At 36.9% G+C, this 13697-nt stretch overlaps 1 protein-coding gene across 2 annotated transcripts in view; it reads left to right on the forward strand.

Annotated features, from left to right (window-relative positions):
• LOC124309248 (regulating synaptic membrane exocytosis protein 1) overlaps nucleotides 1-13697 on the forward strand; it is a 1429783-nt gene that overhangs the window by 228929 nt on the left and 1187157 nt on the right. For both annotated transcript variants that reach the window (XM_046772697.1, XM_046772698.1), the window contains exon 2: nucleotides 9881-10112. In XM_046772697.1, coding sequence (XP_046628653.1) covers nucleotides 10077-10112 — 36 coding nt within the window. In that variant the 5' untranslated portion in view covers nucleotides 9881-10076. The remainder of the gene's footprint in view (nucleotides 1-9880; nucleotides 10113-13697) is intronic.

Raw genomic sequence — 13697 nt, forward strand, 5'->3', positions numbered from 1 at the left:
TTCAAGTCCTCACTCTGAAGCAAAATGATTTAAAATTTTGAGGAATTATTTCATCGCAATCGTTCCAAAATTGAATAAAATGTACAGATTACAGATCTTTGTCGACAAAGAGCCGTGTGCCAAATAAGCAAAGCTGCATGTCTTCGCACTCAAGCAGGCCGTAAGTTCGCGTTTTTGACAACTTATTCTAGTTACGCATTCACAAAATTATCAACATATATAAATTAATAATACTTATTCATCGTACAAACCACCCTCTTCACAAGTGGTTGATTTGTCAAGCAATCACAGCTTCGCCCAAAGTTAAGTAATTATTGTTTAAATAGAAATAACAAGAATTAATCATGAAAACGATTACAAGAAAAAAAAAAACGGTCACGAAATACACAAAATTCTGCCCATGTGAAATCAAACTCCGCCACTCATCCAAAGCGTTCATTTCACCCTATATTTCGTTGGATGTACAGGCACATTTTACTATTACCTACTGTTTGAAGTTAGGTTGTAGTGAGCTACAAACACCGCCCAAATAATCCTAACGAACCGAATAGAATTAGTAGCGAGGTCAACTAATACTTCCGTACTTCGCAAAAACTTATTATTCCATAAGTTTTCACTAATCATATTACCCGGCTTGCACTGATAACAAACGTAAAGAGCTGATCGTACAACGCGGCACGTGTTTCCATATGCCTGGCGTCGTCTCTTACGACGACGAATCTCGAGGCCCTTGTCAAAAGCACTGAAAATATTGTACCGCGTGGTGCATCAGCATTTCTTGTGACTAAGTAGTAATAGTTTCATTGATTCAAGACGTATTGAACCAACAGAAGCTTCCGCCCATACCTGAGACCATCCACAAATAGTGGCATAGGTTTTGGGCCTCAGAATTTCGATTTGAAATTTTTGTTTATAATTTGTTACACACATTAAAATGAATGAACTATGACAATTTCAGATCTTTTGCTACGTAAGTGACAGAGAATCAAGCATTTTTGCATTTTTTGCTTTTTTAACGTTTTCAAAGTCCTCATCTGACTGAATAAAAAAATGAATATATCGATAACGCTATTTTTCCTCTGAAATCGTTTGAATTTTTCAAAAAAATATTTTCAACATTTTTTATAAGAATTTTCAATATGAAGTATCAGTTTATGAAATGAATAGTGTTGCTGAGACAATTTGACATAAAACCACGTGTAACAAAATGCGATCACTGTGGATTTGACAGCAAAAAAGTCAAATAGTCGGTTTATCGGAAGTTCTCCCTAACGCTTTGCAGGTTATGTCATCGGCGATCCAATATTTATTTCCTACTAGCTGTCAGTCGAAGGAGGATATGTGGATTACGATTTGCCATCAATTACCAGAATTAATTTTTGATTTTTGAAAAGTCGAAAGCGAATAATGAAACGAGTTTGAATAATAAGCTCGGCGTTATTTCGTTTTCAAAGATGATTTTATTTATCCTACTCATACTCAAATCTGTGGTTGTGTCGGCAGAGGTAGGTTATGCCGATCTGTTATTGATTTTCGACTGTCAGTCAAAAAAGTTTATGTTGCCCGTGATTTGCCGACGATTATTCTGATTAATTTTCGCTTTTTGAAAAATGCAAAGCAATGAATAAGTCGAGTAGAAATAATAAGCTTCCCATAAATTATATCCGGATGAGGATATCGTCCATCCTACATATATTTGTATTTCAGGTTCTGTGTCGACGGGGTCAGGTTAGGCCGACTGCGATCTGATGTTGATATTTGTCTATTGTCAGATGAGAGAGGTCTATACATATAGTCTACGATTGACCATCGATTATTCGAATTGAGTTTCGCTTTTTGAAAAGTTGAAAGTGATAAACGAAATGAGTAGTAATAATAAGCATGCCGCAATTTCGATTCTAATGACGATATCGTCAATCCTGCGTATATTCAAATATTCGGTTGTGTATCGATTCAGTTAGATTATGCCGTCTGCGTTGTGGGAGTCATTATTCGTATTATTTTTTGTTTTGTTCTTATAAAGTAAATAAGAATAATGCGACGCAAATAATTTCTTGTCATGTCAATCACGATTCTGATTTGGTTTGGATATTCACCAAGCTCCGAGAAAAATACAGGCAATGTATATGAACTATAGAAAGCAATGCAGGAACAATTATCGTCAGCAAATTTTCGAAATCGCGGATTCAATTCGCATAGTTTGCACGTGATTTGTCCGTTGCAGCAAAAAGGATACCAGGTGATATTATTACCAGATTACCAGAAGATATCATCAGCCGCGCGACGCTATATATCTTTGATGCACGAAGTAAGAAACATGACACATGCGGATAATGTCGGTATATATAGAATGTCGCCAAAATCAGATGATGGTATTCCTCGTAATCGAAAACCAGATCAGAGTAGGAATACAATGCTGGTTCTGGATGAAGATTCCTATTAGCTACACCAAACGACATCTTCCCCGACTCAAACCCTTTTCCGTGATGACGTCACAGCGATAGACACCTGCGGTTCTGACCTGAAGGTCAGAATCACGCTGCCTTATCAACAATTTTAACTAACAGAGGTCTAATCACATTGCCTTACCAACCATTTGTACTGATCAAACGTCAATATCACGTTGCTTCACCAACAATCTCGCTGTCCTCCCCCCTGCCAATGGTCATGATATAGCGGAGACGCCAACCCTTCTGTTTCCCGTGCCATCATCCTGCTAATCTCAAGAATGTTCTGGTCAACCTCCAGCGGCTTTCGGTGCGATGTCAACAATTCTACATTTCACGATTAACGGTTTCGAAAATTGTTTTTCGCCAAACTGGATGCTGGTGTAATATCAACCACGTGACATTATTTTCCCATGACTACTAATTCCAAGAGCTGTTGGTGAGTCTAAATTCTGATGTGGTATCAGTCATGTGACATTTTACAACTAACAGTTCCAAGAATTTTGTTTGTAAATCCGGACGGCTGTGTGATATCAATCACGTGGTATTCTTTCCCCATGACTCGCAATTACAAGAACTGTTTGTGAGTCCAAAGTCCGATGCAATATCAAACACGTGATATTCTCCCCCCCCCCCCCCCCCCCTCACACACACTACGTTTCAAATGCACGTGATGAGGATCTCAATAAATTCAGCACTGGAAACCACAGCGTTAGCCTAAAGCCCTTCTTCCTGTAAATGACAAGTACTTTAAAACAACGTGAATTAAAAACGCGACTAGAATTGATGAAGAATAAAGTTGATGAAGAATATTCAAGAAAAAAACATCTGCTATAAATCAAATCTAAACTGAATCATTTCACAAAAGCATTTTGTCCGATACGTATCAACCATTAGAATCATTCATTCCTCGAAACTGAACAAAGTGGCACGGCTGGAGACGTTTCTTTCGTCGAAGACGCTTGCAGATCTTGAAGCCTACTTTGATCATCGAATCAGCGGAATTTGTCGAGTCAAGAAGAAATTTGGGAACAAAATAATGACGGATCTGAAGGACGCGTTCATGGTATTCATCACGAATCGATTAGTAAAAGCTTTAAAAGAGAACGAAGAGTTGTTCAAGAGAATGTTGACGACTAACAACGACAGTTGGTTGCATCTGCGCTATCTGTGAGGACCGTACAATAAATTGGAATTCTTTTACATGTGAAAAAATTTCAAAACACCTGGCGCAACAAATTTTGCACTTGATACTTTGATTATCAAATAAAATAGTTTAAAATTATATGTACTTGTCACTTAGCAGTAAGCCATCCTGTTCACCCTCATCTGACCATATGTTTCAGTAAATTCACAATCTAACCGGTGAACAGTGCAATCTATGCAGGTTCTACTTCGGTGAAATAAATTAAACTCCGAATTGAGTTTTAAATCTATAAGAGTATTGATAAAAGTGCTGTTCTAAACACCAAAGATGAAGATTGTCGAGCTACGTTTGAATCTCACAACTATAATGTGAACTCTACGCTTAGGTTTTGAGCGAATTCAGTCAACGATAGAGTACAAGGTTGACCAGCAGCTGAGGTAATTTACAACCCGAGCCTCGGATACGCGGTATTGGATAACTGTTGCTCTTAAAATGCAAAACATAACTCGGTTCGAGTACAGCTTCGTCAACGATAGAGAGCAAGGTTGAATCGTACGTGAACTTGGTACTATAAAAATTCCTCTTTTAACAACTAAGGTAAGGGTGTGAAATTAAATCATGACCATTTTCAAAAAAAAAAACTTCATTGGAAGAAAAAAACGTTTTTGATTATGGCTCAAATTATAACGTAAAGGTATTGTCTAAGTCTACAGAAGGCTTGTACATCAACGATAAGCTCCGTCTTTGAACTGTACGAGCTTGTAGGAATGTGTCAGGTTTTATAGACTTTTGTCAACCTCTTGCTAATCTTTTTGGAACTTAAACTTTCATAAACCATTTTGAATTTTTTTGAATCCTTTGGAAATCTTGTCAGCCTTTTCAAAACTGTTTGAAACCTTTTGGAAACTTTTGCAAACTTCTGAAAACATTTCATATCTTTCGTTAACCTTTTGTGAATTTTTTCCTTCTTTACAACCTTTCGCAAACAGTCAAAAGGCATGAAAACATTTCATATTTTTTCGAAACTCTCGGAAATGAATTCAAAGGCGATGGAAGCTGCTTAATAAATGATTCCTGCTTTGCATAGTTCTTCGACAATGGACATTGTTTCATTGTTGTGATTTGGATTTCCCGCCGCCTTAAATACTGGAAGTAGACGAAAACATTTCACTTGCTTGTTAGGATCATTCCAGAAAACGTATTCCGCTTCAACACTTTGTCGAGTAATCGTAGTTTGCGGAAGTGAAACTTTACTCTTCCACCGAGGTGATAAGAAATCATCTAACAATTCGGCAATGACATTTTTCTATTTTTAACTGTTATTCCTCTGAACAGTTCATCAGATTTGTAATACTTTCTAAGTGCGTGCATGGTGAGTATTAGGTTTCTATAATTTTACTGATCTTCATTGCTCATATAAAACCTGTCTGGCTTCTATTTAAACAAAAATTTCTCAACTCTCAAAACTTATTAACGAGTCAATAATCATAGGTCTGTCGTTTGAAAGATTGCGTACCCTGTACACGTTGTCCCTTTGACTTTTTCTTATATCACTTCTCATGATTTAAAAATGCTTATTCTCTGTTTTGTCAACAGGTTAGTTCTGTAATTGTTTTATCTCCTGTCGAAGAAAATGAATCATCCATCCCCGACACTCCATCATTTTTCAATTCATTTTTCATCTGCTTTATTTCTTCTTCAATTTCTTCCAGTTTTTGATTCACAGGTTTTGTGTCTTTTGTGATATTTACCAGTTCTTGCAACGGACTCAATACTGATTTGAAAATGTCGCTTTATTTCTGAACTAGATTCCGTGCCTGACTTAAGCAATCTATGTTTTCGACGAATTGCGGCACTTACTTGAGCAATCTGATATAGGACCTATTTTGCTCAGGAATTTTGGAGTTCTGCATGTTAACATAACTGAGTCTGTAACGCTTTTGCATTACTCCCTTGGAAACGCCAGATTTCATTACTTTTCCAGGCTAACGAAAAAATTGAATCCCTTCCTGTAACATCCTAGGTCAGGCTCGCTGACTTTGTCAATCCGAAGAAACCCACACTTATTACCATTTGAACATGCAGAGCACACATTGGGACGATTCATATTAAAAATTGGAGAAGATACGAAGAGAGAGAGAGAGAGAGACGAGTTTGTGTCAAGAAGGTTTAGTAGATCTACTTAGTTTGATAATATAAGACCTGTCATAACAGTGAGAGGAAGCGTAAATCCTGGCCAGGTAGAAATTTACAAACAGATAATACAAAGACTTCACTCTGAATCTTTTTCATTTATTTTTAAACATTGCCACCGTCGATAAGAAGTGGTTGATAAGAAGAAGGGGTTGACTAATTACCGAAACCACGCACTAACATGACGGCTTAACGCAACTCAGAGCCGTGGACCACGATTCATATAGAAACAGGCATCACACGATGCAACCAAGAAAAAATAAATACGATAAGAAAGAAAATAGATCTTATGAGCAACTTCATAACGATATAACAAAAAGGTAGAAGCCTTACCTTCAGCGGTGACTCCGGCATGCAAGCAATGAATTTAGTTTAAAAGTAACTCAACGGCTAACAATAAATGAAAGATAAAAATGAAGGAACGAAGCTAACGGTAGTATAAACGATGGTGAAGATATTAGACAACGGTAGCGATAAACGGATGACAAAGATAGCGGAGAAGAAAAAAAAAATGTGACACCGAAGTAAATTAACGATAGCGAAGTAATATTGAAGCTATTTCCTGGAGGGTCGAACGTAGAATAGACGGCACGCGGCGGTCACAGTTCGGCTCACCGATCCCGCCACTGTGATCGGGTGATCCTTCTTCCTTTGATTGGTTGTTTATTCCCCACAATAATTGGGTCATCCCTTTCGTGGCGAATATCGGTGCTAGGTGCGTTACACGTCTTCGACATTTACCGATAGATGACAGGTAGTGTCCTGCCCGTGATTTCGCTGTTGACACCAACTCATACAAATTTACGATAGCTGCATCCTACTGTCCAGGATACCTATCTTTGTGGACCCTCTGACAAAGGCATGTAGGTACGTAGGATGCCTCCCGGTCAAAGTTACCGAATGGAAGGCGCCGACTTACAGTAACTACATGTTCGCTTCCACCGATTTCGTCGTATGGGCAGTGGCCAGCTGCCCACGATCTATCAGGGAGACCATGCAGTCACACGATGTTTTAATGCAACTTAAAGTCGTTGATTATGGCTCCGTTGATTATGGTCCTTACCGACCGGTACGTAGAATCGGTCCTCGGAGCGATGGCTCAACGCTAGAGCGTTCTCTTAAATATAGATCTTATAGGTCGGTTAGGCGCCTGGCCGGGAATTCAAGGAACGGGAGGCTGCGGTCTGCCCTTTACGCCGTCCTTACGGCATCCGGGAAAGTGGGCGGCTGGTGTCTTCAGGAGGAATGGTCACTCGGCTGTCGGGACGATTTCATATCCTTGTACGCCGGCAGTCGAAGTGATACGAGAGTTTCTGGCAAACAGTGTTACATCGGATCGTCGGTAACGAAGGTCTTTTGGAGCCGAAAACGGTAGTCATCGGTAGTTGTTGATTCTTCGGTGGTCGGGATCGTCGTCCTAGTACCTTGTTCGCTTGCGCCGGAGCGTGAAATTATAGAATTTACAAAGAAAGAATTAATTACTACTAGTTATTTCCTATTTTGTATCAAATTCCGTTGGAGTGCCCCACCAGGGATGCGTTTTCGGAGGTTTCCTTTAGTTTAGTGTCCTTGTGATAGGAGGGGGGGGGGGGGGGGAGGGGCTCTAAAACGCCCCTTTACAATATATGTATATTTGTATGGTAATTAGATTATTTTATGAACTTCCAAAAGAGTTAAAAGCATTAGGAGAGGGATCTTAAAAATATCAAATCGAACAATTGATTTCAAACAATGTATAAATTTATTCCTTTCTGTCAGCTTGATTTTCAGTTTTATTTAAATTTTAGTTAATTACCAAGAAAGGAAGTATTCTAGTGCAAGCTGCAAAATGCAAAATGTAGCATGAGTTTTTTGCTATTTTCTACTTTAGCGTTGTGTTCTTTACTTTATGCTTTTTATGTTTTCATATTTCATGTTCATATTTCATATTCATAACTACATACAAAGTCGTCAAATTTGATAGATTTCAAAAAATTTCTAGCTGTATATCATATATATATTGTCCATCCTTGCGCACACGTAATAATTTTTACCTCTGCAGGATTTCTATATGCACTATATTAAAGAACATTTAAGTGGATTGTGTTTGTAATTTTTTTGATGGTTTTAATAAATTAATAAATAGTTTGCGTAGCGTTGTGAGTGCCGGTTATTTCTCTCCCAACCTGAACCCTTCCCTGTCCACACTACCAAGCTATCTAGTGCAAATGGGTACGGCCGAGATTTGACGAAGCTGACGATCGAGAGGTCTGTTGACTACGCCAAGCCACCAACAAAATTTCGCGATATCTTTTCTAGAAATGAGTTTTAAAACTTTTATCGCTGGTCGTCAAATTATTGTGAACATGGTAAGCGTTTGGTGAACTTCGTTGGGCTAGTCAGGGACATTAAAAATCCGGCGTCACAAAGTATAGGTCCAATTGTCAGTAGAAAAAAGAATTAAGCCGTGGAGTGTTGTTCAAAGAACTGCGCAACTAACACCGACGAAATAATAAACATTTTTTCAAAGATTCGCGGAGACAGTACATCTATTAACATCAATCAGACGTCAATATGTAGTCAAATATGCGTTTAAGATATTCGGTGATACTTGATTTTTTATGTTCTCTTCTTCTATCGTTGACCTCAGAAATAGCGTTTTACCAGAATAATCAAAATGCAGGGATACCTCTATGTCCATAATAGAGTATTATAAGTAATCTATATTTACAAGAATTTTCACCTTTTCTCTACCTCTGCTCTACTCTGTTCTCTAATACCATATATTCAAAAATATTCGTACATAACTTCGGAATTCTTTCAAAAGGATTACGAGGGCTATGAGGTCGGCAGGAGTGGAAGACAAGACATCATGATCGATTCTCTCGCACCACTTGTAGCAGTTTAACTCCCCTTCGACCCGTCCCCTCTCCTTTCCGGTTAGAAATATAGGGTGAACAATCAATGCGTCCCCCCCCCCTCCCCCCACACCATCTACAATAATCGTGTATCGATCGCAGGTTCTGACTCTCTACCTCTCTCTCCCTCTTCATTGTCATAAGCACCGTCTCGTCGACGAACTGTATTATTTGGAGTGTTCCTCCTTCTGGTATTTCCATCCTCATCTCCATCACTTGTCCCACTTTCCCCCATCAACGCGTTTACAAGCCGAGCGTAGGTGAGGTTTGAAAGGCCAACCGGACTATTTTGAGAATCAAAGAAACTTCCTAGTTATCATTTCACTTATTCGGGAATTTACAGTATAGCTCGTTGTTGAATGTATCTATTTTCTTGCAACTTGTTTATTTACGTATCCATACGTATAAAATTATATGAGCGTAAATCAATTGCTTAGATCATCCCAATCATTCTGTGATTCGTAATATTCTATTTAGTAAATTTCTTGCCATAAGTCGACCAAGTTAGGACCTGACTATTTTTGATACGATTGAAACTTTCCCGGTGATACTGAAATACCTCTAAAACTGCGTTTTTTATATTCCGCTAGTTCTGAGTTAGAGATATTTAAAGCTTTCTATACCTTCATCATATCGTTCTAGATTTTCAAAACATTTTTAAAACTTATATTTTTGTTTTAGTTACAGTTCAACATCGGTTGTATGGCGGATTTATTTTTTCTTCTCTCCTGTTTTCAGCACTTCGGTAATTTTAAATGTACAAGACTCAATGTTCACGATATCTATCTTTTTCAAATTGATCAGGAATGTGTTAAAATCGTGTAGGAGGTAAGAACAATTATTTTAGACAATTTTATATTCTGATTATATTTTTGAACGAATGGAGATGATTCGTAACTTCATGATTCGACGGATCTTAGAAAGCTCCATACAAAAAACGAAATTTTCAAAAATTCTTCGAGTATTGCAAAAGTCGTGGTACTATGAAACGCTCAGAATACTCATGATTCATATCTTTGAAATAGTTGTAAAAGTCAGAAATGCAGACATTGGGTATTGAAAGTGTTGACGTCATCTGAAAAAAATGTCAACTAAATTTAAACGGGTGATGTCAAATACTGTTCTATTTGCTTCTACCTGAAAGTTTAATTTACCAAAACACAATACTAACGCCATGTTATTAATTTTTCTTACAGACTCGGCATGCGTTTGATGAAAGATGTATCCACGCACGAGCAGGTGACGTGATTTTATGTGAAGAGTGTCCCTATCAAATTTTAAGCAAGAAGGAACTGTTTTGTGACCTGAATTAATAGAACGACAGCCGAAAACGACCCACTTTCCGTACTACTATCACACCCCCATCATCGACTCCACGTCAACCCATCCGAGATGTTGCCTACAAACGTGATGTCGTTTATGAAGAAGGTAAGCCACTATTAAACATTTAAATTAAAGATGGAAAGAAGTAACTGCTACATTTTAAATTTTCTTTCTTAGTCGAAGAAGTGACAAATCTGTAAAAGTACTTTTACACATCGGTTCAATTTTTTTTTTTTGTGTCCACCGTTTAACCCACATATTGATCTGTTCTTGAAACGAAGGCAGGGGGATGTGTAGATGAGGCAGCTTTTACGACGAAATCTTATCGCTCGGCAGTCAGTTCTGTCTGAAATATTTGAATGAGAGGCAGAAATTGTACATTCCGGAAGCGGTTATATCTAATTTTGGCATGACTGTAGCTTGAATAAGCCAATTCAAACGAATTATGAATTCAGTATAAGCAACGGAAATTGCGGGCTTATTTATTTTTTTATGTACATTTTACATACGTCTTCCTTACTTTGACTTACATTTCTTTTCAAGAGATAGAGTTTTATACCTTTCCGTTATGTAAATAAAAAATTCACTAAAGCCTTTTTCCGATACGCAAATATTATTGTACGGACTTTTAGGAATGATTTGTGACACTGCAAATTCTGTTTTGTATGACAAGTGAGGCCGTCACGCTGAGAGAATTTATCACCTGGAGTGTCAGTGTAGAATTTCTCGAGAAAGGGAAATTATACGTATAGCAATGGACTCTTCATAATTTTTTGTGTTCGAACGTCAGTTTTTTTTTTTGTTTCTTTTCTCATTTTAGTAAAGCCTTGACATTTAAGTTCATGAGAGGATAATTAAAAGACAATTTCCAAAATAGAAACAATTTTCCGATTATATTGATATTTTTCACCTCAGTGAAAAACGTTCTACGTCCGAACGAGCGTGACATCAACGTTATTTCAAAAGAAATTGAGCCATCAAAATGGAGAGTTTCTTAAAATCATGGATGACAATATTTTGTTATTCTATGATATTCAACTTTAAATTGTTCGTAGAAGGTCATCATCGATAGTTTCCGTGTCTGGAGATTTGCTTCTGACCTTTCAAGTAAAGTATCTCTTACTCATTATTGCCATTAAATTAGGATTCATAATCACAAGTTTAAAGGGTAGTGAATTTTTCAAATTCATTTCCAAGTAAAATACAAATTCCCTACATGTTTTTAAAATGTGTTCTAGAACGAAAAGAATTGGTGAAATGCTGCAAAGTTTGAAAATTTCGTAATAGAATAACAGTTGGATATTAAAATAAAAGGGAAAAACGGGTAAAATTCAACTAGCCTTGGGTCGGACGAATAACCCAACAAAAGTATAATTTAATTCTAAGATCAGCAGAGTCAGATATTTACATTGTGAAATGTGCATGAAAAAAATAAATGAGGGGTTGAAAACGACTTGTCCTGGTGGATCATATTAGGTTGCCTTAACAATTGACAAATGATATACTTAAAATAAAATTATAACGGGAAATATATCTAAGTATTTGAATTTTGAATTTTGACGCAGTCCCTCCCGGTCCGCTACGAGCGCCTTTTATGATAACTACAGCACGCTCTAATTTGGGAGAATTGGAGCAAGTAAACGGCAAGGAATAATGAAGGCATTTGCTATCTTAAGACGATTTTGTGTCAGAGATTCACCTGGATGACACATAGAGATTATTTTTAACACACAGATAACGAAAAGCGTCTGTGTAGCGTCAGTATTACATTTACATTCGGGCATTCAAAAAGGACGCTATTCGCACAAGACGTGTTTTTCTCTGCGTTATTCTACAAGTTTGATTATAATAATATTTTTCAATATTTGGTAGCAGTGTCTAATTTAATTTTCTACGTGAGTGAAAAAGTAGTGTATAGTAATAAAAAAAGGATAAGAAAGTACTTCCCGAAAGAAATGGAAAATATTAAGAAGACGATCGTCGAACCGCCATGAATTAGAGGCCTCAGATAATTTGAATGTTAGTACCACTGAAAGAAACTGAAACAGTTCAAAGATCTATATGATGTTGGAGTAAACGATTCTTTTGGGTCTTGCACGATGAAATATATTACTATTTTTTCTGCTTTTCCAAATTTTGTCGATTATAAAAAATGTAAATCAGTAGTGAAATTTTCTGAAAGTGGCAAGCGAGACTTGGGATTTTAAATAGTAGTATCCTGTGAAAGTTGTAAACAAACAAAATTATTAAGTTACCTACTTATTCGTAATTACGTTGAAATTCAATGCAGAATTGTAATTACCATGAGGTTGCTGGCAGTTCGTGTTTGGTGTTTTTATGGAACTGTTCTGACGCATCTTTCACTCTTATTATAATAAAGTTGTTTGAAACATTTCCATTGTAACTGATACTATTTGCAAGAAGAGCATTTCAAATGCTGCAAAATGAGAAAAAGTAATTTGTACCAAAAAAGGACATAAAAATGGAATTACAGTATCAGGTAACGTCACGTGGAGGAGCAAAGGTTTCTCGTTATTGTACGGTTTAGTTGCTCCAATTGTCTATAATACCGGTGAAATTTCCAATTATTTCGTGTAATCTAAGTATTGTAAAGCATGCGAATATTAGAGTTAAAAAAAAAGATACCGCAGAATATGCTGAGTGAGTAAAACATCATGCCAATGAATACAATGTGAATCACGAAGGATCGGGTGAAAAGATGGAGGTGGACGCAGTTATTGAGATGTTTCAGCGCTCTCAAACTCACTTGACGTTAAATACGCAAATTACATTGGCGACAGCAACTCGAAAACATTCAACGGCATTTTAGATGCTAATCCTTAAGAAAACTCCACAGTTCTTAAGAAAGAATACATTGATCATGAGTAAAAACGAATAGAAACCCGTTTACATAATATGAAAAAAAGTAAAAGGCCTCCGTGGAAAGAGCAAATTAAGTGGGAAGCTAATAGATGCACTGACCATTAATTACAGGTTAGTTACTCAAAGAAATAGTGATCCCTCCAAAAAGCACCTTTGGTGCAAAAACCTTTCGTCAAGTACATTAAAAATAAGATATCCCGTAAAAATATCTTCTCCGATCGAAAATGTATGCATACAATCACCTAATTCTTACTAATTTAATTTTTTCAGGATTTTCATCGAGGTATGAGTTATTTCGTTTTTAATTCATACTTAATCATCATTTTAATTCAGATTTGTTTAGAGTTAGTTTGATTCCATTGACAGCCGTGTGATTCCAAAGAGATATGGAAGCTAAGGGTTAAGATTCAATCGTGCTTTCATTGTGAATTGACAGACATGCACTTGTAGTAAGTGAATTGATTCTTTTTTTTCTCTGTGAGACGATTACATGCATACATTTTTGATCACAGAAGATATTTTTGTTGGTAATGACCAGATTTTGTATGTACTTGGCGAAAGATTTTTCACTAAAGATGCTTCTTGGAGGGGTACCATTACTTTTTGTACTAAGGAGTTATTTGTTACTTGTTCTTATTTTTACGTGTAAACTACTTTTGGTAGACATTGGTAACTTAGAAATGCAGAGAATTGTTTTGGAACAAAATCACAGTTACTTTAAACTGATTTCATCGCAGCATTTAGTTAGTTCGAAGGTGCCATACATTGTCAAACCAAGTTTACTCGATTATATGAGTATAAACTTAT

This window comes from Neodiprion virginianus, chromosome 7 (genome assembly GCF_021901495.1).
Source record: "Neodiprion virginianus isolate iyNeoVirg1 chromosome 7, iyNeoVirg1.1, whole genome shotgun sequence".
NCBI lineage: Eukaryota > Metazoa > Arthropoda > Insecta > Hymenoptera > Diprionidae > Neodiprion > Neodiprion virginianus.